Source organism: Hirundo rustica, chromosome Z, assembly GCF_015227805.2.
Source record: "Hirundo rustica isolate bHirRus1 chromosome Z, bHirRus1.pri.v3, whole genome shotgun sequence".
In the NCBI taxonomy this organism is placed as follows: Eukaryota; Metazoa; Chordata; class Aves; order Passeriformes; family Hirundinidae; genus Hirundo; species Hirundo rustica.
Window position 1 is genome coordinate 46,296,291 of NC_053488.1, and position 26,692 is coordinate 46,322,982.

Below are 26,692 nucleotides of genomic sequence, written 5' to 3' on the forward strand. Positions count from 1 at the left end.
TTGGTATAGTGTCCTGTTCCTGTAATTCTAATCTCAAATATTCTGTTGGAAAACAACAAGAAAGTTTATGGGAGAGAGAAGAGTTAAAGCATGGCCAAGGTTACATACAGTGAGTTAAAGTTAGTCCAGGCCCTAGGAGGCATGCATTTCCATGGGTTCTATAAAAAAACTTTATTCTTGTATTTAGGGCTTGCAGTTTTTCCAAATATGTAAAAATACCTGAGAAATGTCTGTCTCAGACACTGAACACAATTTTTATGGAGATTTTCCAGTGAGACTTCTCAACATCCCTACTGAGCAGATCATTGTATTTTTCTAGCAAGGTCATTTCAACATTTTGGAAGAAAAATCAGCAATTAGATGAGTCTTTTCCCTCTTAGCCACAAGGAAGCTTCAAGAGCTAAGTGTTTGGCTTAGTGGGCATTGGATAGAAAGCTCCTGTGAAGTCTTTATCAGAGAAACCCAGTGTACAGATATTACCCAGGGTTATAAAAAAAAATGGAAATACTAACTTTTGCAGTTTCTCAGATAGATGCAGTGATAGTTAAGATCAGCAGATATGAATTCTGGCCAAGATGCATATTTGTTTTATAATTGTTTTACAACATATGAGCAGGCATGACTAATGTGTACAAATTCAGGGTTGCTTCAAAGAAAATTACATTGGCTATTCATCATATTCTTTTCTTTAAGAAAAATCTTTTGAAACCTGTTTTTATTTTAAAAATGAATTTGATATCCAGGAAATACACTGATATTTTACAAAGGAAAGCTTGTGATTCTTCATGAGAAACAGTTGCCATTAGAAGACCTTCCCTCTAGGACTCTCATGATATTAACCTGCATTTGTATTCCTAGCTTATGCTAAAGTCTCAGCAAGAATGGATCAGTTCTGCTAGTAATATTGCAGTTTATCATGAGAGAGATATTACAAAAGTAGCTTTTTCTTCTACACTTGCTTTGCATATGCTGTCAAATAATCAGTGTCATTGAATTTAAACTTAGCTGGTTTGGTCAAAATTTTGTCTGGCCTGTAGAAGCAGTAGGTATACTGTCAAAGCTTCTATCTCTTTCTAGCTCTAACCTTTTATATATATCTTTTTAAATATATGAAGACAATTTTTTCTTGGTTTTATGAGTGTTGATGTGAATAGTTCTCTATTCTCTTCCTTTTTTCCTTATCTGACTGCTGATTAAATTGGCTGTCAGTTGGAAAGCGGTGGCTGGGAACCAGTAGATGGATTATATAACACATTTTTTGAGAAAAAGCACAGGTGACCTTTATTTTCTCCTTGTGTCCTGTAGCTGAGCTGGGGGACTACGACCCATACAAACACACCACAGGTTACGTCTCTGAGTACCGCTTCGTTCCTGACCAGAAGAAAGAGCTGGAGGATGCCATAGAGCAGATACACAAGACTTTGATGTAAGAATTCAGTACTGTTGGGAACTTGGCAGGTGATACCACACTCAGGGATGCTAGGTAGGTGGGAGGAACAGCCTGTGGTGCAGAATGGAGGTTTCTAGACTTAAGGGAAGGACATAGGGAATCCAGTTATACCTCTCAGAAGCAGAAAATATTTTACATATTGAAGCTGTTCTTTTAGGAACTGAGTAGAACAGTAACTGGAAATGTGAGGTGTGTCAGACCTAGGTATGGGTGTTTCAGAGCCAGCAGTTTTAATAAAATGTATGCCAGAAATTCAACCATACATAGAGTTAAATTAAACATTTACTTGCTTATCTCTAAGTTCATGTTCCTGCTAAGTGTAAAGAAGCTTGTTTTAACAAATACAAGTTAGGTGCAATTGTGATATAACCATTTATGAAGATGAGGGCAGTAAGTACTCTTTCATGAGCATGTTCATCATAGCCTTTGTCAAAGTAATGCCAAGAGAATCCATTACCCATCTTCTAGTAGATGTAAATTTCTTGAGTCTCTTGCTGTAACGAAGCCACCGTCTAGATGAAGTTTAAGTAATTTTTGCCTGTAGCAGTGTGTGTTAATGTTATATGTGTCTTGTTTAATGAGAATAGGTATTAACTCAGGGTCACAGCTGTTCTCTGAAAAGTTTTCCAGTAATTGGAGTCTGTGCCAGTTGCCACATTGACCTAAACTTTCTCTTCCAGGGAAAAGAGTCTGCTGTCAATAATTATTTCTGTGTGGCTGCATGACAGCCTTGTACTAACTGATGCATTTTAGAGAACTTACTACATGTTGTTCTATGAAGTAAAAAAGTATTGTTTTTTCCATTCCAGAGGGAGGAAACTGAGTCACAGCTAGTTAGTTTGGTTCAACATCACAGAATTGGTTTGTGAGAAAATGAGACTTGAGATGAATTGCTATGAAATAAACAGCCTTCATTTCTCTCTCTCAAAGTTTCTTCACTCATTAGATTCAGAAGCCAGTGGTTGTGAAGGGAAGTGATTGCTATCGTAACACTTACCGATCTGGAGCTCTGGTACTATTGTGCTGTTTGGCTGCAGTTGGGTGTTAGGGATTTAGCAGCATCAGAACAGAGAGGAAAGCCAAGGTATACTCATTGCTACTTCAGGCCAGCTGTTACCACCAGCGCTGCCAGCTTTGACTTCTGATCACAGGTGACCACAGTCTCTTCAGCTAAGAAATGTGAAGCTATAATGGATGAGGGCCTCCCAAATTGTCTCGTTGACCAGAGACTTTTTAGGCACAGGTTTGTGATATGGCTTGGAAGAACTGTTCTGTTCTTTCTGGATGCCAGCATGGAAACACTGGGGCTTTTTTGGTGGTGTTTTTGTTGTTGTTGTTTGTGTGTTGTTTGTTTTGTTTTGTTTTGTTTTGTTTTGTTCTTGTTTTTTTCCATCCAAAAGAGAGTGTGTGTGCGCCAGCTGCATGGCTATCACTTTGCCAGCCCTGTCATTCCCACTGGCAAAGACTGCTTTAGTTTTGAGATGTGTGATGCTGAGGAGAGTTTGTGTTTTCATACACGATAAAAATTAAACACCCTTTGTACTAATGGGAGTTCTTTCAGTCTCTGACAGTCCTTCATCCCTTCAGGTTCTGGCTTCTCCATCTGCTTTTGGGAGGACTTCTACCACGGGCTTCCATCTGCTTCCTTCAGAAGCTTCAGCTCACATCTTTGCTTCCTTCAATATTTTTGCAAATTCAGTTTCTAAAACATGATGTATTACTGTGAAAGTTTTTATAAAAATACCCTCAAACATTTATTTGACATTTGAGCCTTTTGATCTGTTCAGAGACAGGTGAGAATAGAGAAATAAGTGCATCAGAATTTTTCTAAACCTGGTCAGTAAGGAAAGACTAACAGCAGGGTTTAAATTTGTGTTGTATTCTAGCACTAATTCAGTGGTGGGGTAATCCACTTTGCTCAGGACTAGTATTTTGCCTGCTTGCAAACTCAGTGAGACAATACAGCTCCTGTAAACATTTTGCTTACATTTCTGAGAGCTACTTTGCAAGACTTTAAATTAAAAATCAAGGTGCAGAGTAAATTTTTACAGCAAAAATGTATAAAAGATGTGACAGATGTGACTTTACTGAAATGCCAGATGTCCAGTGTTCTGTGTGTTCTGAATACAGATAATGAATGACACATCTGCTGGGATTTGAAGAAAGGAATTTCTCTTATGAGCTTCAGGTCTGCCACTTTTCCAGGAGTCCTTGGAGAGAAGAGCACCTGGAAAACTGACAGTGCTGCTACACTGATGAGCTGAAGCAGTCCATCTCCCAGATGGAAAGAAGTCATTTTAAATGCCTTTGAATACCTTTAAATAGCTATTGCATTCATGCTAGCACTGCTGTTTCACGTCTTTGACCTTGGAAGTTCTTTCTTCTTTGTCAGCCATAAGACAAATTTGGGAAAACCTGTATGGTAGCTTCTAGGCTAGAGAGAATGGTGACACAAGAAGCAAGAGTGTGCATATTGCAGGACTTCTCCAGATTTTTCATCAAAATACTGAATGTAGAATGCTCTGCTTCACAACTTGAATTTGAAAGGTAGCACATCCAGTGAAGTATTTCTCCAAGAAAACCAACAGGATGGAGCAGGATATGCATCTTTTTGAGCTGATATTTTTACAAGATGTGCTATACTTTACCAATAACAGTTCACTTGCTTTCAGAGAATTATTGAAAAGAAGTGAAAATGAAAATATGGCTTCAAGCTATTTCAAGCTTGCAAAAGAGAATCTTGTTCTTGTGTCAGTGACAGATATTAAGGGAAGAGCAAATTAAATTCTGAGGACAAGGCTTTACATTTATTTAGTTGTTTTGTTCTTTTTGAAAATAAATATATTGTCAGTAATGCAAAATGCGTTCCTACTAGCCAGGATTTTTCCCTCACCAGTTTTCCCAGCTGTTTCCTGTGGTATTTTTCAACGGATTATTATCTGTAGCTAGGAAGGCAGGCAGGATCTTTGAAAAGGCTAATCTTATGAGACGGACTTCAAATCTTGTTTTCAGTGTAGCAGACCTGGGTACCACCAGCTGGTGTGACTTATTATAGGCAAGATTTTATGGAGAAAGTAATAATTTATCTGAAGTTATGAACCTTGCTTTTAAGAGCTTCAGTACTGCTGTGGGGAGCTAGTACCTCAACCAATCATACAATTCCTGCTTTATTAATAATAATGTAGTTATGGGGTAAAAAAGCTATTTTGCATATTGAAGCCTACAAACGAAGTGTGTGAAGTGTGTTTGTAACAGCAAGGAAAAGGTTAGCCACTGCATTAGGCAGACTTTATATATATGATAGCATATATGTCTGTGGTAGGAGACCACTAGAGATCTAGTCTTTGAAGTTCAGTGTTCAAAAGACAATGACAGCCTAAAAAACTGGTCAAAAGGGTTGCACGTGTATTCAGAAAACTGTATTTATTGTTATGATCTATTTTGATATGTTGATTGGAATTGCAAGATTCTTACAAATAATTGTGTTTACAGGGGTCAAGTTCCTGCTGAGGCAGAAGTGAACTACTTAGGTGTGGCCAAATCTCTGGAAATGTATGGAGTGGATCTCCATCCTGTTTATGTAAGTGAAAAATAATTACTGCACTAATGTGTGAAAAAGTGCTTATATAGTTTTTTTGCCACAAGATATCTGGGAATGGAACACTACTCAAGAAATGCAAAGGAACACGTTTACAGCCAGAGAGGATTCAGTTACAATACATACATACAAACAAAAGCCTAATGATTTTCAGATTAAATGCTGTGATTGTGTTACACCTATAAAAACCAATCAGTTATACTCTGGATAAAAACAATTTAGATAGAAAAGAAGTAATTTGTGCAACTGTCAGGAGACGTGAGTGAGGGTTATCGCCTTTGTCTTTTGCAGTAGAATTTGCACATTATTTTAGTTTAAATAAGACCAAGTATGTCCTGAAACCTTTTCAATACCATTGCAAAATTAGGGTGGAGTAGCAGTAGCATATCTGGCTTTTATAAATACAAAATATTTGTTGTCAAGGTTTTACTAAAGATCCAGACTATGTTTCCATTTTTTCCCATGTTGTATCATACAGCATTGCAACTTGTCTGTATTGCCTCAGAAACCCCCTCCATTTCGTTTGTCTGTCAGCATGTATGTTGGGATTGGATCCAAGTCATCACCTGGAGGCAATGTACTCCTGGTGGAAACATCGTTCTATCTTGTTTGAATTATTCTGCCGGTGGCAGTTGTTCTTTTTTTTTTTTTAAATAAAAGAAAATCAGGAGTTCAAATGGGGAGTTGCAGTATAGATAGTTCACTGAGTTAGATGTCAGTACTTTGTAAAATTACTTGAAAGAAAATAAAGAAATGAAGATGCTACCTGAAGATTAAATGTGTATTTCCTCTAAAAAATGTGTAGCCTGCAATAGAGTACCTTTTAATGCACCCTATGGCTTAATTGTATTCATATCCCAGGCTTTGTTCTCCTCCCACCCACGGAAAGCTGGGGAGTTACTGGAACAAGATCCAACATGAACCAACAAAATCATGTCACATTCATACAGTCTGGTGGTTTTTTTGCCTCATAACTTGCTTTTGTTGTGCAATAAAATCTCTGCCTGGGTAACTTGTGAGCATCATTGCTCCTACTTAAATTACAACAGCAGCAGAAACCCTCATTTGAGACTGAAGCGGCACACATGACAAGATGCAGTTATTTTCATCCTTTGGTCATATTAAAAATAAAGTTGCCTTTAGCTGTTAATTAACTGAAGAGCACAGGCAGAGTTTACTAGGTGTGCTGTAATCACAGGATGCTTTCTCAGTGTCTCAAGTCGGTCCCTCTCACAGTTGATAATTTTGCTGTTCATGCTCGGCTGGTTTAGAGCTTGCAGGGCTCTTCCTCATTGCCTCAAGTAGGAAGGCGAATGAACTTTTCCAGCTGATTTTCTTTTAACCTCGTGCACTGGGGTTTACACTCTTTCAGCTGTAAGCTGCTTCTGGTTTTGATTATTGACTGTAAATAGAGGAGGTGGGGACCTTCTGCCACTTAGCAACAGGGCTTTCACCCTGTTCTCTAGCAGTGCTGTTTGAGATTTGTATCCTGACTTTTGTTCTCTGCATGCCATTGCCCTTTCTGAACAACATAAAAAGAAGTTGACTCTCCCAAAGGAGGTGCTTCACTTGGAGGTGGCAGCAGCTGACACTATTTTAGGAGGGGGAAGGCAGCTATGTGGTTGTATTATAGATCAGAAAATCACCATTTACTTTCAGCTGAAATTTGGAATAACTGTTGCATTCATGCCTGAATAAGGAGTTCAGTTTCTGACTTTTGGCCTTTTGCCAAATAGCAAAAATTAATGCCATAAGAAAACAAAAAAAAAGGTGTTTTTGTTTTTCACCATGGCATGAAATTCCCATTCTTTTCCCTCACTGCCATACTTTCTTGCCTCTGTTCCCCCAAAACTACAAATTTTTATATAGCAGTTTTCATCAGTAGATCAAGTACTATTTTCTCATTTGTACAGAGTGTGAAACAGTATATTCAAGTCACCAGGATGAATTTCTCACTGGATCTCACTGGTACTGTGATTCTGCTTGCAACTGTGTGAATGACATAGATTTTTATTTTCCAGGGTGAAAACAAATCTGAATACTTTTTAGGATTAACGCCCATAGGAGTTGTTGTCTACAGGAATAAAAAACAAGTAGGAAAGTATTTCTGGTATGTATTATTTAAATGTGCAATCTCCACTAAAACAATAACAATGTTGTATGGAAGTCTATGATTTGTGGTATCTATTTGAAAGGTTGATCATAGCAATATTAAAAAAGTATACACAGAATTCTTAATATTTCTCTGGATTATGAAGACTTTTAATTCTTTGATAATCCTCATATTGAAAACTGTAGATCACCCTTACCATACTCATGCTGAAATGTTTACGTATCAGTAATTGTCTGCTGACATCTGGGACATACATGAAAAATAAATCTACCTGTGAATTTTTTTTGGTCTTTGTATGCAAATGTATACAATTTTATATTTTATTATGCATTAAAAGCCCATGAAGTTCTGTCTGTCTTTTTTTCTCAATATTACAGGCCTAGAATTACGAAAGTTCACTTCAAGGAAACACAGTTTGAACTTCGAGTCCTGGGAAAAGATGTAAGTTTTAATTTAGGCCTGACAAGATTGAAAAAATAATTTTAGGTCTAATGAAGATGGGAATTTAGTGTCTCTGTCAAAGTGTAATTGGTTTTTTTGAAATTTACTGTATGAAACAAAATGCAGGTGAAGGGAGCCTCATGAAGCTGTCAGGCACAAAACAGGCAGTCACAATATACAGCTTGAAGCCCATTTGTCAGAGTTTAACATCACTTTGCTCTTAGACCATTTGAGAGAAAGCAATGTTGGTTCCAGTGGGGCAAGGACAGCAGGTTGATAGCAAGGCACGAGGTTTTAAGATACAGTAAGTAAAAAAATTATATATATTTATCCCCTATAAAACATGTGGAGTAAGGAGAGGAGAATACTGCTGAGAATGTATGAAAAAATAATAAATTGTAATAAAAAGCATAGTTGCAGTCAGTTTGTGGTTTTTGCTGTCTGGTTTAGTTACAAGTTTATTTGGCTGAATTATTTTTTGAAAATACTTTGTACGTCTTTTTGGAACATGATAGTTTATAGTTTTAAACAGTATTAACCTGCTGGCAAACATACCCTTTACTGTTTATCTATGTGTCTTTGTTCATCTTTGCAATGGTTGTCAGTCTCATCCATGGTTTTTCTATGAGGACATTTGTCTTGCTCCTGTTGTGGACAGCATTTCTTGTGTCTTTGCAGATGTCTTGGCAAATCTTTCTTTTGTTACTCGCAAGTGGCTTATTTATATGTGGTTTGGTAATATATGGGAATTTTATTTCTGAGGGTGTGTTTGTTGAAGTAGGAGAGTTATTTAAAGGCTGGGGGAACATAAAGAAAACTTTTCACCGTGTTTCATGTAAAGGGTGAGTGACAGTTCGTGTACAAACAAGTCCGAGTTTGACTTGGAGTGAATTGCTTGAAAGTGAAGCTGTAGTTTCTGTTTGATGCCACATTTCCAAAGATTTTGTTTTAACCATGTGCAGTTGCAAAGGCTTGACATGCTGAGCAGAAAACCTGGAAGGTTTTGGAAAAGTTGAGGCTGTGAATATTGATGGCTGGTGAACTCTTACCATTGTGATCATAAGGCAAACATTTTGACAGAACTTGGTAATTTCAAGCCTCAACAGGTATTTCTAGGAAATTATTGAAGACAACAGTAAGTACAGGGGTGTGTACCTTCATTAAATTCTCCTTTGCAACTAATACTAATCTGAAGCATTTCTACAGCATTTCATATCCTAAAAAGATCAGAAAAGACCAAAACAGCGCAGAAAAATCTTCTTTTTTTCTTTTTTTGACACTCTGGGGGTACTTTGAGCAAAATTATATATTGGAAGAAGCAGACAGTAACCTCAGTCTCTGGATTAAAATTGTCATAACAGTTTATGCTGTTCTACACAGAGGAGGAAAAGCTCATCTGTATATTTGTATGAATGTATGTTCCAATAATCTCAAAAAATCTGATTCACAAGTGTATTTTATTCCTCTTGGGTTTTTTTTAGAATAAATGCTATCACTTTGTCCTCCCATGTGATACGTGAATATATTATAGGAGAGTAAATATGGCATTTTCACTCCATCCTCCCTCCTGAATATCACTTTACAGCCCAGGGAGTCAATACTTTCCTTGTTTCAGATGTGGTATACTAAGTCTGAGATGTTTTGTGTGTTTCCAGTTGTAGAGAGCTCCAGAAGAGATTCAGGAGGATTAGGAGTATTGGGGACTTTCCCATGTCTTTAAATTGAACTTTGTGGCATAAAGTGAAGGAGCTACCATATAATGGAGCAAATTATTTCTGAGTGAACCAAGTGCTTTGTGTGAATCATGTTTTCCATATATTGTAAAACCTCTCTGCAGGGTGGGTTTTGATCCATCTTTCTGCCCCCACCAGCTACCCTTATTCACACAGACTGTCACCTTTCACTGCTCATAAAGATGAAGCTATTGGTGCCATTAGTACCAGAAAAGTGTTGCTCTTTCCTTGGACTGAGTTTATTGGGGTAACTTCTTTATTGTTGCTTGCTGACTTTGGTGTGAAATTTTTTCAACCATGCCAGAAGAATCTGTGTATTTCACACTTGAGGGGTGAAAAATGGACATCCTGATCTTCTTGACAGATGACTGTCTAAATGTACAAGTCTTCAGACTATCTAAACTCCATGCTGTTGCGTGTCTGTGTCAGCCAAACCGATGGCTTTTCTTGTTTACATTTCTTCACTTTTTATAAACTTGATGTTTATCGAGCAGAAGATGTTATTGCTTAGTGTCTTATAATAAAGTAAGTTGCTTTGGCTTTTCTGTTTTGTAGTGTAACCTCTTGCACTTCTTCATATCTCTTCCATGAGAATAATTCCTGTATATTTAGCTGCCTCATATTTTTTTCCTGCACACCTGTTCCTATTGTATACAAGCATGGCCATCATTATATGTTTTCTCCCTAAGGCCATTGCTGTTGCCCCTTCATAAATAAAATACTGCATTTAATATTTGTCTATCCATGGACATGTGAGACTGAGGCTCTTTTTCAGTGGGGTTAATCATTGAATCATTTAATCGTCCCTTGCATGAATCCATGCTGTGAATTCTGAGCTATAAATGTGTTACGTCTTCCCTGGCAGCTCTAAGTATCAGCATGAAATTATGAACCCTTACCCTGCAAGGATTGCACATGTTCACATTCCCTGAACATGACAAAAAATTGCCAAGAATTTTTGAAGATTAAAGAAGTTTATTTCTCAGAAACCTGAGAAGTTCATCTAATGCCTATGCACAGTTCCTGGCAGCATGTCTGTTGAGCAACCTTGCTGGACACAGTCCAGTAACACAGGTGGCTGCCAAAGCCCTCCCCTCTCCACCAGCAAAACAGTTTGGTCACAATGGATGATCTATGTAGAAGTGGGTAGTGGAAGGGGTGCCTAGCTTACCTCCTGTGTTTCCCCATGTGAGAAGCACGGCCTGTTTCCTAGATTTCTCTCTCAGCTAGGGACACTAAAGGAAAGAGAGGAGAACGCGCTTTATTTGACTGTGTAGGCTGGGAATGCAAATGTAATAATAGGCAGGAGTGAGAGATATGGAGCTTTTTTGCCTGTAGGTACCAAGTACTATTGTGCTGTTCCCTGCACCCCTGTGCTGTTTTGTGTAAATGTGCCTTTTACTTTAGTCGCTCTCTGTCTGAACATGCATGTGCATGATTTCACTCCTTAGCAGGGTTTATGCAAAACTTCTGTTCTTACTTTTCCTGTTTCACAAAACAGAAAGAATTCAGTGTGGGAAACAAATCTTTGCACATTGCTTATACTTTACACAAATCTTTGCTTTTGTCATTTTTTCTGTAAGAGAAGGGTCTTTTTGAATTCTGAAATTTTTATTCAAGTGATTTTGAAATTTGGTTATTTTTAAGTCAGAAAATTTCCCAATCTGTGCAATTAAAAATTATTTACACATTTTTGTGCATTCCTCTGCAGTCTTCTGTATTCAGATGAAGAGACTTCCCTCAGCTGAGTTCATAAGGTGAAATTGGTAACATTCAGGAACAATACCAACCACTGATGCAAGTCCAAAGTACATAAGCCTCCCCATTTTGCGTGGCTGAAACTTGTGTAAATACAGTAGTTAGCAAAACACCCAGCAACAGTAACTACCTGTAGGAAATTGTAATGTTCAAAATGCTAAAAATGTTGTCTTTTATTGGAAAGAAAAGGTCATGGTCTTATCAGGTAAGGCCATCTTTGCTTTATCTATATAAATCAATTAATTCCCTTGCGGTAGAAATGTTAAACCAGAAAGGTGTTGCTGTTTTCAATACTGCTTACTTTTTATATAAGCATTTATAATTGTCACGGTAATCACTACTCTTACAAGCCTTAAATAGTCCTAAAAGGAATATGGAGGAATACCTGAACCTGGTTGTGCTGTAAGCAGTGTCATACTGGACTTGGTTGCAGTAAGTTACAGAATCCTTCCCAGATAAGCTGAGACAGGGTGAAGGAATTATGAGTTGTTTCCCCTTTGATGAGGATGAGTGTTTTTGGCTTTTTTTCCTCTCTAGTAAAATTTAATCATGCTATTAAGTTAATGCAGGCATCAATTTTGAGGCCACCGTTTTCAGACATAGTTTTCCTTCCAATTCAAGTAAATAAGTCTGGGTGTGTTATCAGAAGGCTTTTTGGTTTGTCCCATGATTTTTAGCCATTTGTTTCGTTTTCCAGATCTGAGTTTCACAATGTTTTGGTAAATTCGATCTATATGATTTTAGTTGCTCCTCTGCCTCCCATCCCCCCCGTTTTTTTACCTTCCCTGAGTGCCGCTGATTGCTGAATACTTAAGTGTAGATGTTTCAGCATCATCAATATTTTTCTTACCAGCTAGGGTGAACATTCTTCCAGCTTAAAAAATGATGCCTTCATATGATGGAATCAGTAATTTTTGCTGGTCAGATCTTTCTGTGACCTGGCAGTGTAACTATATGGTCCCTCTTATTGTCATTTACTGATTTTCATGTGTTTTTGTGCTGTTTGTCCTGTGTATGGCAAAGTGCTAACTAATGCACAGGGCGAAGATTGTCTGAAATCAGGTGCTGAGGATGGTGTAAATCACACCTCCTTTGTCACTCACACATTGGTGAAAGGGTTTTAGACTCCGTTTTGTTGCACAGGGTGTCATACCATGTTGAGCTCTCATCAGTGACTGACATCACTGGGACTGCTCATTCTTTGTGCATATCACAGCTGAAACACCAAGCACTTGAGTTCACCAAGTGAAAAATACATGGAAGGGTATTTTTTGTGAACACATCTGAGTGTTTAGCTTGTTGAAAACAAGCAGTGTGATGTGTCTGTTGCTTCTCCTTTTCTGTTGGAAGTTTTTATGTATCTGTTATAGTTTGTATGTGTCCCGCTTCTCTTTTCTCTGCCAGTTTCCAGAGATCAGCTTTTAAACTTTGACTATTCTTTTGTTCTGGTGGTTTTTGTCTTCCTTAAGAGTTTTTAAGGTGGATTTTAAGACTTTCAACTTTTTCCTAGCATTTTGAATTATTCTGAAGTTAGCTTTTTTTAAAAATAAAACCCTTCCCTTCTGTTTCTTTCCTTCAGGTTTACCTTTGCCCTTTTCTATGTGTATGTTTTGTGTGTTTCCTGTGTCACTGCTTCAATTAGATTATAGTAGATCTTAAATTCCTTTCTTTCACTTATTCTTGCCTTTTTTTACACTGTTAACCAGAGTATTTTTGATTGACATCTGAGCTGCAGTTTCAGAAACATCAGAAATATAATTTTTGAACAAAAAAACCTTGTGCATTTTACTTAGGAAAAAAAACCTGATGTGTATGAAGAAGAAGGAAGGAACAGAGGTGTTTCAATTATCTCTTTTCAAAAAGAAAACCAATTTTAAATGAAGAATTCCACTGAATTATAGAACCTGCTTTTCTTCATGCTGATTTCTTTTCTTGCATGGACTGGCACGCAATGGTTGGTTCTTGTTTTCAGTAAATGAGATTCACTTCGATGGCAGGATACCCCATAAGAATATTAATTTGTTTTGTTTTATCTTCAGTGCAATGAAACTTCCTTCTTTTTTGAAGCACGTAACAAGGTCACATGCAAACATCTCTGGAAATGCTGTGTAGAGCATCATACTTTTTTCAGGTGAGTGATGCAGAAGTTAGGCTGTGTTTTCTTTAGGGCCACTACACTGAGTGGAAGCCTTGTTATACCTGCAGAGTGGTGTAACAGAGGTGTGCTGTCTGGAAACACATTTGTGCTCTTGGTTATAGAATGCTTTTAAAAGCTCAACACCTTTTCTTACAGTGATGTGAAAAAATGTTTTTAAAATTGGGTAGTTTGGTGGTTTCTTTTATCTTAGCATTATTCTCTAAACAGTACTTCAGGTTGTGTATAGTAGGCTTTATCAGAAATATTCACATATATATATGGCAGGATTTAAGTTTCCATATGGTTTTTGATGTATTTAACCATCAGATTTTCTATAGCAGCATTGGCTTGGGGGAGGCCTTTGGAATTCAGACATTACTATTTTCTACAGTGCACAGATTTTTTTTTTTTTTTAATAGAAATTCATTGAGTTTCCATAACATTTTGTTTACTTAATGAAGTGTATAAAATCTTCCCTGTACTGCTGCAAAAAGCACTAAGAGGAATGCGCTAAGGTGTCTAATTGGGAACTGGTGGATGGAATCCTCTGGGCTGCCTTTAGCAGTGTTGTAAATGAATGAACTGAGAATCCCTCCTGCAGACTCACTACTGTGACAGGGTTTGGCTTCTCCCAAAATTAAACGACAGGCTGCTGGTGCTAGCAATTTACACTTGACTCTGAAATGAAGAGGTGTGTAGTCAAAATAGGGGGGACAAACAGGTGGCTTTGGTAGACTTTCAACCCCGTAAGAGTCTGTCCAGAGGTAGGGAGGAAGAGGAACTTTCAGAAAAAAATATTTTTTGAGTCCAAATTTGTATTATTTTTTCTTGACTTAGGAAGGAGACTATAATTCAGACCTATCTATGCAACTTACTCTGTTATTTTATTTTTCAAACTACATAGGGTGCCAGAGAATGAATCAAACTCGCTGTCAAGGAAAGTCAGCAAGTTTGGATCCATAGGTTATAAACATCGGTACAGGTGAATTTTTTTTATTGTTTAAACTTCAGTTCATTTCTTCTTGATTCCTTTTCTCCTCTTCCCTTCCAATGAAAGAAAACCCTGTCTTGGTTTGAAAAGACAGGTATCTGCTAAGGAGAGGCAGAGCCTCTCTAGAAATGGGGAATTCCACAGGAAAACTTAACCCCCAACAAACCCCCACCCAGAATATGACCCAGCATAGTTCTGAAGGCAAATGTTTCTAAACCTTGAAAAATGGTGTAAACTTGAAATTAGGGTGGATAAGGAGCACTATTTCCACTGTCACGCAAGAAAAAAATGGATCATAATGAGTAAGGTTGTTAATTATTAGTTAGGCATATCTTGTTACCTTGCCTATTTCATAATCCAGATTATGTGAGATATCACACTCTTCAGCATGATCCAGATTCTTCCTGCTGTGGATGACAGAGCAATGATTGTCCTGCCATTTGTGTTTGTAGTGGATCCTGGCCTGCATTACCCCATCTGGGATAATGGGTAGGAGTTCACTGGATTCCTACCAGAGTACTGCAGATGAATTTTTTGTTGGATCACTTCACCAGATTAGAGCCGGGCACTAGTGATGGGGAGGATTAAGCTTTGTACTGGCAAGAACTTTCCAGGCAGTTAAAAACCAACATGCCATGAAGCAATTAACCGTGTTTGAGCTATTGCTGTTGATGGTGCAGTTCAGTTTGTCTTCCTATTTTAATAAATGTCATGGGTGATCTGTGATCAGGCTTGCCATGTTGGGGTGATGTCATAACTGACAATTTGGGTTGTCTTCCCTTTTTACCTTTGATCCCTATTGTTGCATGAAAAGCAGTGACAGTGTTGTGTATCCGTACAGTTCATTATCTCAGAGCAGAAACCATAATCCCTCTGTTTTTCTGTGTAAGTGAGTGGACCACCATGATATTTTTATTTGTCTTGTGGTGTTAGGTATTTTTCTTTATGTTGGTTACGTTTTTATTTTGTTTTGCTAAATCTTCTAGGTACTGCTCATTGTGTGACAGATAGTTTCAGGAAGGCAATTTTCTTGTCTTAAGATCAGATGCTTTGGAGGTCTTAGTGGGGGTGAAAGGAAGGTCCTGTTCCCAGATGTTTTGTTAAAAGTGCTTCTGGAATTAGCAGGACTGTCATGGTTGCCAAATTTAAAAGTTGAGCAGAAGAGTTTTCTGGCTAACTTGGGAGCATGCTTTAAACTAACTAAATTAAAAAAACCCCACAGTACTGTGAAGTAGAGTTTCTTGGGTTTTTCTCCTGAGATTCAGGTGTTTTTAGAGTCCTTTGCCATTTGAAAAGCCCTGAGCCAGACGTAAGAAAGAGACAAAGTCTTCAGGTTCTGATTTTTCAAGGTTGCGTGCTTTATTTATTTTTTCTTATCTTACAATTCTTTCTGTGCCCAGCTAAGATCTGTGCAGCTACTTGGGCATCTGATGACTCCCCCTGCACTGGAAGGTCGCTGCCTCTTATACTAATTGTTACGTATTCTTTATTTATAGTTATTTGCCAATACCTACTACCTATACTAAACAGGTCACCTCTACTCTGACCCAATCTCCTTAAATTACTTTGTGCCACCGTCACTGCAGAAAATGGAGTGAATGAGTAAGAAAGAAGAAGCAAGAGACAACGCTCAGAATCCTCCATCTTGCTCCCATCCACCTCCATACTAAAGAAGCCAAAACTACGATTTTTCACTCTGTGATAAGCTAAACCACTATCTTTCACAATCTTGTGGCCTGTAATTCATCTTGCAATATTGGAAGCCTTTCCCATGGACTGGGATCAAAGCCAGTGTCTTCCTGGGCTCTGTGCCAGAGTCTCAGACCCCCCTGTCCAGTTCTCTGACCTTCCAGGGCAATCAAAGGAATGCCCTGGACTCTGACATCTCCCCGTCCTGTTTGAACCAAAACCACCTCCTTGGCAACCCTCTCCATCGCTTGCCTTATGCATCAAAGCAAACACAGCAGAATCATGAGAAGAATTACAAGCCTTACTGAAATGTATATAAACTTTCTTAAAAATCCCTTCCACAATGGTGAAAGGTCAAACAAATTGAACACACTATCCATGGCCCAGTTACCTCTCCAAGTTTGTTTACACTCTCCTGCAATTGCTTGATGTTCTCATGAAAGGATTTGGAATGATCTGACAAATTCATGCAACACATCCCTTCAAATTCCTCACACCCATGTCCATGTGTCAGCAATAGATAATCTATTGCCGCTCTGTTTTGGACACTCGCTTGTCTTACACTGTCAACATCCATTAACATGTCACTCAGTGCAAGAGAGGTGGCTCGGGCATGTTTGCTCAGCCAACAACCCACGCGATCCAATTGTGTCAAGGCTACTCCGGATGCTGCTTGTGGTGAAGAAAGTGCGACCGCAATTCTCTGAGCCTTGTCCCATGTGTGAACATTGTCATCACAATTTGGATCATACTGTTTGATAGATCTTTTCCCTCTATATTTTTGTTCTCTCAGCAATGTCATGTTGGGTGTTAGCAATGAAAGCATTCCAATGCTGCATGGATCACCTTAGGCATTTGTGGGGATTGCGGGCCAAATTCTGTCCCCACAAATTAAAAAGATTGTGCCAGGGTCCCAGACCCCCCTGTCCAGGTCTCTGACCTTCCAGGGCGACCAAAGGAATGCCCTGGACTCCAACAGGGTTAGGATTTGAGAGGTTTCTTTTGTCATTTAATTATTTTAGAATTTTGAATATATTAAAATTCTGCAGTGCTATCTATGATAGGCTATTGGTGAAAATACTATCAGTATTTCATGGCGTCTATTCACATAATTTAGAAAATCTACTTATGTAATTCCTGTATAGTTGCTTTGTGCTTTCTAGTACAATAGATTTTACTTCAAAATCATCAAACTTCAGGTGTTAAAGAATTAATTACTTCTCTTGTGTAGTAAGTTTCCAGGAGCAAATACAGAGTTTTGGGGAGGAATAGAAATTTTAGCTTTTTCTTATGACCACTATATTCTGCTTAGTCACACTGAGAGGAACATGAGTATAAAAGAATATATTTGAACTTAATAATTTACTTAAATTGTTCACTGAAGAAAAACCTTACTGTAAAGAAAAATCAAGACTTTACTCAATTAGTTATCATCTGCGGCTGCTAGTGAGAACCCTTTCTTACAGTTTGTTTTGCAGTCTTTTAGGCTGTCATTCCACATGCCAGAGGAGTAGCCCCTGACTGACTGGAACTGAACAATGTTAAATATGTGTAAACATTATTAAATACATTTTCCTGGAAAACTTATAGAAAAAGTTCAGGAAGAAATAATATTACTTAAGAAAGTTGTATGTTAGAATATTTTAGGTTAGAAAAGGTTGTGCTATCTTAAGCTATTCCTAGCAAACCAACATTTGGTTTTAGTGGCTTATCTACATTTGAAAATGCCAAATGTAGGAGTAGTTGGCACAATCTGTTGATGATTTTGCCAGTGACTGATTCAAAACAAAATTCAGGGTAGTGCTGCTCAACAGGAGAACCAGAGGTGGGATGACAAGTTAATAGCATTTTTTTCCAGTCTAAGGATCCTCCTCGATAACTATTCCAAGTGCTTTCTCATGATTTTATTGTGTTTTGAAGTGGCAAAACATCTTTGCGAATGACCAGAGACCCTTCTGTGCAGCTTCCACGGCCTGACCAGAGCATTGAAAGAAGTCGCAGCAAGACTTACCCCAAAAGAACACAACAGACAGGTAGGTCTTTCTCTGCTGACCTGGGGTCAGATGCCTTCTTTGTTTGCTTAATTTTCTCATCATGAGGTGACTCAGAACTGCTGCAGTGTCTGCAAGGATCTTTGGGAATGGATTCTGTATTTTGCCTTAGGTCAGTATTTATATCTAAGCTTTCCAGATAAAATAAAAAAGTTGCTGGGGATGTGTCACGATCCGCTCATACAAGCGGGGGTCGTGATGGTTCGTTTACTGATCTCAGAGTGCAAAACACAACACAGAGGGTATTTCAGCATTAAAACAAATGCACCTTTTATTGATTGACCATAGCAAATGCGATAGAGGGATTAAGAGTGAGAGAAAGAGATAGAGAAAGAGATAGAGGAAAGGGGGGATATAGCTACCAAACGTGGAGACGGAGTCCTCGTGGTCCGGTCGATGGGTCCGCCCGTCACGTCAGGGAGAGTCTCTCTCAAAATCTCTGGTTAACTCAGGGGTTTTTATTATAGTCCTCAATCACGGGGGGGGAACAGGTAAATCTACTGAAGCCACCAAGGGGGAACAGGTAGTCCATGTCCTTAGCAGTAAGCGAGAGCCATTGTCTTCTTGGTCCAACGATCACGCCTCCAGGCAAACATCTCGCTTCAGTTAAGTCAGTCCCCATCCCTGAATTAGGGTTGCAGGGGTCTCATGTCTCAGTCCTTGAGAGGGGCTTCATATAGGGGTCTCAATCTCAGTCCTTGGAAGGGGACTTTGATCTTTGTCTGTCACGGTGGTTGTGAAGCAGATGAAGGATTTTCCGTGGGGGACCACCAAAGTTACCCCAGAAAGTTCCCTTGGCCAAGAGGTGGGGAAATTCATAGGCTATTGTCATGAAGCAGGGACCGTGAAGCAGATGTAATCTACAGGTACAGAACTACCATTACACTGCTCAAAGCCCGTGTACCGTGGCATGGTGACACAGGAAAATGCACCCGCAGATGATTGGCAAGCATCCACCTCGAGCAGGCCAGAACTGCAGTGGGTCCTCGGGGTCCTTATGACGATCGTGAGGCAAATGAGGGGAACTTCAGACAGACTCTTACATCACCCCGTGACTCACGATTGTCTTCAAGAGATCTTCTTCAGCAGGGTTCTGTAGTGGCGTTGCGAAGTCTTCAGGACTCGTCAACGTTGGTAGTATATCTCGAGAAACAGAGGTAGTATGTAGAGAGGGAGAGGGAGAAAAAGAAGGAAAAGGAAAAGTAGGAAAGGAAAAGGAAACAATAATATTAATTCAGATTATCAAACAAATGACAATTAATCAAAACAATAATATCAATCAGTAGTAATTAAAATATTTTTTTTTTCATAACAAATCACAAAAATCAAAGGTAATTTTCACAAGATTACAAAAGGAAATAATTTCAAAATATACATCCTGGTGAAGCAACAATTGCTTTACCAAAGTTAGGTTCATTCCAATGGGAGTAGGTGATAGTTTGTGAATCAATGTATAATTCGATTGCAAAAGGTAATGAGAAGTAACTGGAGCTTTATAAGAGAAATCACATCCTGTAATCTTAGTAAAATTGCAAGCACAGAAATTCGAATGATTTTTAGTGTCTACTACTATGTTTTCTACAAATACCATATCACAAATAGTTCTAAAGCATGCACAACCATTACCTATATATATAAGGACTGTTCCAGGGGCCTCGTTGGGATGAATTTCAAAATGACAGATATTTTGCTCTGTATCCAAACAAATATCTTGAGCTATAACTGCATTACTTTCACAGATAAACCCTTGTTGTTCTCAGACAATACAGGATTCTAAGTTAACAGTTTGCCATTTCTCACCAATTTGACGGGCCCATTCCCTATGCTCGGAAGGATAGAGAATAGCTCCATCATAATTCAATCCTAATGCGATGATAGGGAATATCAAATGTACTGAAGCATTACTTATGGTTAATACAAAAGCGGTAGCCGTGTTTGTAAGGGGTTGTAAGTAAAATTTACTAAGTTCCACCAGGATTGGAATTCTCTTTCAAAGTCAGTGACATTGTCCCAAATTATTTTCCGAATTTCAGTAGGAAAAGTGCCTTCTTCCCCTTCTCTTATAATAGAGTGTGCTGGCTTGAAGGCAAAACCAGCGAGAGACTCCAAGCCAGAAAAAAAACAGTTTAATAGGAGAGGAAAGAAAAAGGCAAAATAAAATAAAACACATGCAATGATACAAAAGATCACTGACAGAGTCAGAATACAACCTGAAACCGTGATGGTAGCAGTCCAGATGAAGTGGTCTTGTTGAAGCAGTATTCTTGCAGAAAGGTCTGGTAGCTCTTGTCCTCTGGGAGTCCAGTGGGTAAGGCTGCCTGTGCTGTCCCAAGGCCCAGATTATATCCAGGTGGGAATGCTTGGCTCCTCCCCCTGGGCAGAGCATCTCACAATGGACTGATATCATTTTATCAGTTTTGCAATGGGTCCTTGATTGCCTATTAAACAGAGATAGCTCCTGGGGAGAGTTATCTATGAGTCATGCAGGACGGCATTGATGGGCCATTAACAGAAGATAGTCTGGAGGGAGGGGGCACGGGAAACAGTGGTGCACAACAACATTTCATGTAGATGGTGATAGAATACGTACTTTGGGCACATTTTACATTGTAACCTAGGACATAGAGGCAGCAACTGACTGCATCCACAGTTGAGCTTGGATAGAGCTGAGGGCCAAAGAAACATTGTTTTGTGTGGCTTTTACATTTACCTTTTCCCAATTTGGTAATATGTTTGATAACAACCACTGATGTGTTCCCAAAGCCAATAAGGATGACTGTAGTGGTTGTTGTAATTTAGTCAAATCTCTAGTTGTGGCAGCCAATTTATTCATTAATAGAATTTAGAATTTCCAATCCTGTTCCCATAACACCAGTTATGTCTCTTAACGTCTGGGGCTAAGCATAACCAGTGGTTGTGTTGGAGTGGTGGAGGTATGAGCTGTAGTAGACTGGGCTGTGATATTTATTTTAAACTTGAAAGAAAGCCCTTCAGTATTTTTGGCCCAAAGACAAACTACTTCTACGGTTTGTGGCAGTGTGAAATTGTTCCAACAGTCCTGTATGCTTGGATGCGTGCAGACCTCTTTGTCCGAACACTGATTGAGATTGCTTTACTATAGGTGGTTCCATTAATCATTCAGCACCCTATACTAATTTTTTCCCCACTATCCCTGGAAGCTGCCAGGTTTTTTGGTTTTCCCATTCCTGCCTAGTGTATATATCTGATTTTCATGCATGACAAGAGTTGACAGGTTTAAATTTTCCACATTTCCCATGGATCCGGTAGAGTGAACAAAAGCTTGGGACCAAGGCCATTCCGAAAAATTCTGGCCATGGGGTTGTGCTAGGATACAGAAAAGTATCACTAGTCTTATCGTGGTTCAGATGATCTTTAATGTCCCTCGGAGTTCTCCTGTGAAAAGCAAACACAACAAAATCTGCCACTAAGAGGCAGAAAATTAGAATGATGGAATTGTCCAGCATGTAATTTTTCTGATGCTCTTTCCCTAGGGCATCAAAGACTATACATGCATAATTATTCAGAGGGATTTTCAGCACTAGGGGTACTGCCCCTACAGTAAGGAGGTCCACCAGAGCAGGTTGTCCAGGGTCATGTGCAGGATGCTTAGGATCATCAGGTCCCTGTGGTGAGGGAATTATGCTTGGAGGTGTAGGGCAAAAAGCAGTGATTTTGTGGCACCCATTTACCACCCATTTATCATTCACACCTTTCACAGCTTCTTCAGTTATTGAGAAGATGTAACAGTAATGTTCAATCTGAGCATACCACTTTCTTACTGAGGCCCCCTGGGCCACCCCATCAGGTGGGGGGATCCCAGTAGTGATTGTTTTAATAACTTCAAAAGGGCCTCTCAAGACAACTGGTTGTTGTTGTCCAACCTTCTCCACTTCTTTGAGAGCTAAGCTAACCACAAACAATCCTTTTTCCCAGGTAGTATATCTTTTTTCAGCATCTTTGAAATCACAGGAATAAAAACCAGCAGATATCATCAGACCCTCAGGACCATGCTGCCATATGTGTACAGATAGCCCTGAGGAGGCAAATCCCCATTCTACCTGGAAAGGGTCTGTAGGGTGAATATGGCCCAGGGCTTGATGAGCTGTCACTTCAAAAATCAGCAAGTGCATTGCTTCCTCCTGAGAAGGGATCCAATCCCATTTCACCCCTTTCCTCAGCAAACCATAAAGGGGCCTAGCAATTATTGAGAAATCTGGAATGTGTTTTCTCCAGAACACTAATAGTCCTAGAGCTTGCTGAAGATCTTTCCTGGATTCAGGCATTTTAATCTGATCTAAAGAGTTTAGGGTATCCGGTGGAAAACAGGTCATAGCTCCCTTCCACCAAATTCCCAAAAGCTTCACTTCCTGAGAAGGTTTTTGAATTTTCTCTGAGGTAACCTGCAAATTAAGACTTTCTAAGTGAGAGATTATTTTCTGTTGGACATCTCCCACTTCTATTTCATCTCCTCCCACAAGGATATCATCAATGTATTGATAGACAGCTACATTGTGAGCTATGGGTATATTTTCTAACTCTTGGGCATCCTGAGCTAGGGTGAGGGAATGTTTGTACCCTTGGGAAAGCCTAGTAGAAGTGCCCTCTGGGGTTTTTACAGGTCCATACTTTTCACTGTAATTAATGAGATCTGCTGCAAGCTGATTCCCAGTCCAAACTTTATGACCACCGGCAGAATGGTGGTGAATCATTGAGAAGCTGGCAACTGAGAGGGGATTGAATATGGAGCAAACCCAGGATCAGTAGATCCAGTGTGGTTGCTTGGGATTCCAAGGAATCTATCCAGCCTTTCCACAGGACCTAATGCCATTATGGTCTTTTGTAAAGTAATTGCTGTAGGTTTGAGTGGTTCTGGAAGCCCCCGAATCAAAGGGGTCATCAGTTCTGGCTTCACTGGTAATTGCTTTGGTGATTCGTAGCCAGAAATTAATTTTCTTTCATGTATCATTTGCAAGCAGGCAGCTTTGTGAATGTTTTCTAGCAGTTGGTCAGGGCCACCGATTATAGCCAAAGGTTCACCCCTTTCCAAGGGGCTAAGCCCCTCTGCCCAATAAGCTACAAACTGAGTCAGGGACCACGAAATACGTTTATTTCCTGTTGTCAAGAAAACTCCATGTCCCCGATATCCACTGGCCTCATGTTCAGTTGATTTAATTTGATCTCCACCAGTGAGGGACACTTGGAAGATATACTCCGTCTCCGATTCTTGTGGGAGGTGGCTGTATTCCTTTTTTAGCTTAGCCAATTCAGTAGCGCTGTATGGTATATGTTTGGTTGTGATATGTGGTTCAAAATCTTCATCATTTATGTAATTATATTCTGTTTTAACCAAGGGTCTCAAGTGAGGACAGCACATTTCCCCGCAGTTTTTAACTGCTTCAAGTTCGTTATGGGGATAAATTTGTTTAATGTGAGGAGTTTCCTTCTCCTCTGTTTTCATAGAGGAATCAACATTATCGGAGTTTTTAACACGTTCCTCTCTGAGGGCAGCTCTCAGTGCATAGATCTCATTCCTTTCTTCATTTAACTGTTTTTGCAAAATTTCAACTAGATTTTGAAGGGAGTCTATTATAGCCTTTTCCTCACTTCTTCGCTTAAAGCGACTTTCTACAGCTGCTGAAAGACAAGCTCCCAAAACTGAGCAGAGGATAGTTTTGTTTTTGCCCAGTTTAAATTTTGTTTCATGTTGTAAAGAACATACTCTATCAATAGTATTTTCCAAATTAAACCAATTACATCGTGCCCACTCTTCTCCTCCAGGAGAAGGCTTGGCATTGTGTTTAGCAAGTAATGCATAAAATGCAGCTTTGTCTTTTGTACTAAGATTTTCAGTCATTTTGTGAAGGGATCAAAACCACAACAGGGAGGAAATACTTAGTTACACACACACACAGCTCAGCTGTGTCTCCCTTCGCTTCCCTGAGTGGGTGAAGAGACAAAATCTGCCTGGGAGGCCCTGCTTAGTTTCTTCAGGTTGTCCCTTCCTTCCCAGACAGTCCAAATTCACACACATACAAAACAGTTTAAAAATGCAACTTAGCCTTCTTAGTACTTTTATGAAGGGATCAAAACCACAACAGGGAGGTACCACTTAGTTACACACACACACAGCTCGGCTGTGTCTCCCTTCGCTTCCCTGAGTGGGTGAAGAGACAAAATCTGCCTGGGAGGCCCTGCTTAGTTTCTTCAGGTTGTCCCTTCCTTCCCAGACAGTCCAGAGACACACAAACACAAAAACAGTTTCAAAGTACAGCTTAGTCCTTTACACTAAGGTTTCATTAATTTTATGAAGGGATCAGAACCACAACAGGGAGATACCACTTAGTTACACACACACACAGAGCTCGGCTGTGTCTCCCTTCGCTTCCCTGAGTGGGTGAAGAGACAAAATCTGCCTGGGAGGCCCTGCTTAGTTTCTTCAGGTTGTCCCTTCCTTCCCAGACAGTCCAGAGACATACAAACACAAAAACAGTTTCAAAATATTGCCTAGTTTACACTATTAATTTTATGAAGGGATCAAAACCACAACAGGGAGGTACCACTTAGTTACACACACACACAGCTCGGCTGTGTCTCCCTTCACTTCCCTGAGTGGGTGAAGAGACAAAATCTGCCTGGGAGGCCCTGCTTAGTTTCTTCAGGTTGTCCCTTCCTTCCCAGACAGTCCAGAGACACACAAACACAAAAACAGTTTCCCCTTTTTGCACTAAGAGATCTTTTGTGAAATTCTGAAGACAGAACCCTCAATTGAGTATGGGGGTGCTTATCACCTAGGCATGTGCAGTTTGCGGGAAATTCGAGTCGCCCCCCTTGCTTTCTAGCTCTGTTCAACCCTTTCGGGAATGACAGGCTAGGTGTGGCTGGAGCGAAACGTCCTTCCCCTATTACAGACTACACACGACCCTGCAAACCCCTCCGTCTATCAGAATCCTGTCCGTGACGCCAATTTAATGTCACGATCCGCTCATACAAGCGGGGGTCGTGATGGTTCGTTTACTGATCTCAGAGTGCAAAACACAACACAGAGGGTATTTCAGCATTAAAACAAATGCACCTTTTATTGATTGACCATAGCAAATGCGATAGAGGGATTAAGAGTGAGAGAAAGAGATAGAGAAAGAGATAGAGGAAAGGGGGGATATAGCTACCAAACGTGGAGACGGAGTCCTCGTGGTCCGGTCGATGGGTCCGCCCGTCACGTCAGGGAGAGTCTCTCTCAAAATCTCTGGTTAACTCAGGGGTTTTTATTATAGTCCTCAATCACGGGGGGGGAACAGGTAAATCTACTGAAGCCACCAAGGGGGAACAGGTAGTCCATGTCCTTAGCAGTAAGCGAGAGCCATTGTCTTCTTGGTCCAACGATCACGCCTCCAGGCAAACATCTCGCTTCAGTTAAGTCAGTCCCCATCCCTGAATTAGGGTTGCAGGGGTCTCATGTCTCAGTTCTTGAGAGGGGCTTCATATAGGGGTCTCAATCTCAGTCCTTGGAAGGGGACTTTGATCTCTGTCTGTCACGGTGGTTGCGAAGCAGATGAAGGATTTTCCGTGGGGGACCACCAAAGTTACCCCAGAAAGTTCCCTTGGCCAAGAGGTGGGGAAATTCATAGGCTATTGTCATGAAGCAGGGACCGTGAAGCAGATGTAATCTTCAGGTACAGAACTACCATTACACTGCTCAAAGCCCGTGTACCGTGGCATGGTGACACAGGAAAATGCACCCGCAGATGATTGGCAAGCATCCACCTCGAGCAGGCCAGAACTGCAGTGGGTCCTCGGGGTCCTTATGATGATCGTGAGGCAAATGAGGGGAACTTCAGACAGACTCTTACAGGATGAAAGAGAATAAAACCCTATGTGTGTAGGTCTAATATAAAGGTTGAAAGGGAAGTTTGAAAACAGGCAGTGAGAACATGTTTTTTTTCTCAGGAGTCCTGTTTCTTGCAAGCTAATTTTATACCTATATGTCTTGGTTAGTATCCCATTGTTTAGCCTGTTTGACCCAAGGTGCCACTTTTGTGCATCTTCATCCCATTTCAAGGACGGTATCCCTTTATTTTGATATTAAGTGGAGCAGAAGTTAGTGCCATGCAATTCTAACATGCTTCAGATATGTGAGCTGGAAATCTGCTCTGCACACGTAAGCTGTCATGGCAAGCTGGAAGATTTTACAGGTGTTAGGGGAGATAGGATTAAACTTGGATCACAGAAGTCATGCCCTAGATAACAGGTGCTTCCTGAAATTTGGTGATAGAGGTGTCAAGCTCCAGGTCCACGTATGAATACATCTGTATTACTTAACTTCATCTGTGACAGAAGGCACACAAAACTCAGTCAAACTTGTGCACGGGGTCAAGCACCTCTGTGTGTGTGTGTGTGTGTGTGTTTGCTATTTGAGAAAAAACTTGTCTGGGCTTTAAAATGTAAACAATATCTTTCTTTTATTGCTGTTTTTGAGAACCTAATTTTAAAAAGAGAGCAGATATATACCTCTGGAAACCTCCAGTGTTTATCCTGAATGCGGTCTTTTGTCTTTTGATTTAGAAACAAAACTGGTGTGGTCTGCCTTTAACTGTGGTAGCTCTTGGAATATAACATAATTAAAAGTATAGCCTTGGAAAATATTTTTTAAATTTTTATTTTATTTTATTTTATTTTGTGTAAGAAGAGAAGAACTGCTTTACTTTCTGATTCT

At 39.7% G+C, this 26,692-nt stretch overlaps 1 protein-coding gene across 4 annotated transcripts in view; it reads left to right on the plus strand.

Annotated features, from left to right (window-relative positions):
• The window catches only part of EPB41L4A (erythrocyte membrane protein band 4.1 like 4A), a 133,987-nt gene that overhangs the window by 70,752 nt on the left and 36,543 nt on the right, over positions 1–26,692 (plus strand). For 3 of the 4 annotated variants that reach the window (XM_040090862.1, XM_040090863.1, XM_040090864.1), the window contains exons 7-13: positions 1,306–1,426; positions 4,943–5,030; positions 7,070–7,158; positions 7,539–7,602; positions 13,133–13,224; positions 14,135–14,212; positions 17,831–17,943. In XM_040090862.1, coding sequence (XP_039946796.1) covers positions 1,306–1,426; positions 4,943–5,030; positions 7,070–7,158; positions 7,539–7,602; positions 13,133–13,224; positions 14,135–14,212; positions 17,831–17,943 — 645 coding nt within the window. Of the gene's footprint in view, positions 1–1,305; positions 1,484–4,942; positions 5,031–7,069; positions 7,159–7,538; positions 7,603–13,132; positions 13,225–14,134; positions 14,213–17,830; positions 17,944–26,692 lie in introns of those variants that run through there. The other variant, XR_005704497.1, reaches the window with a different exon arrangement.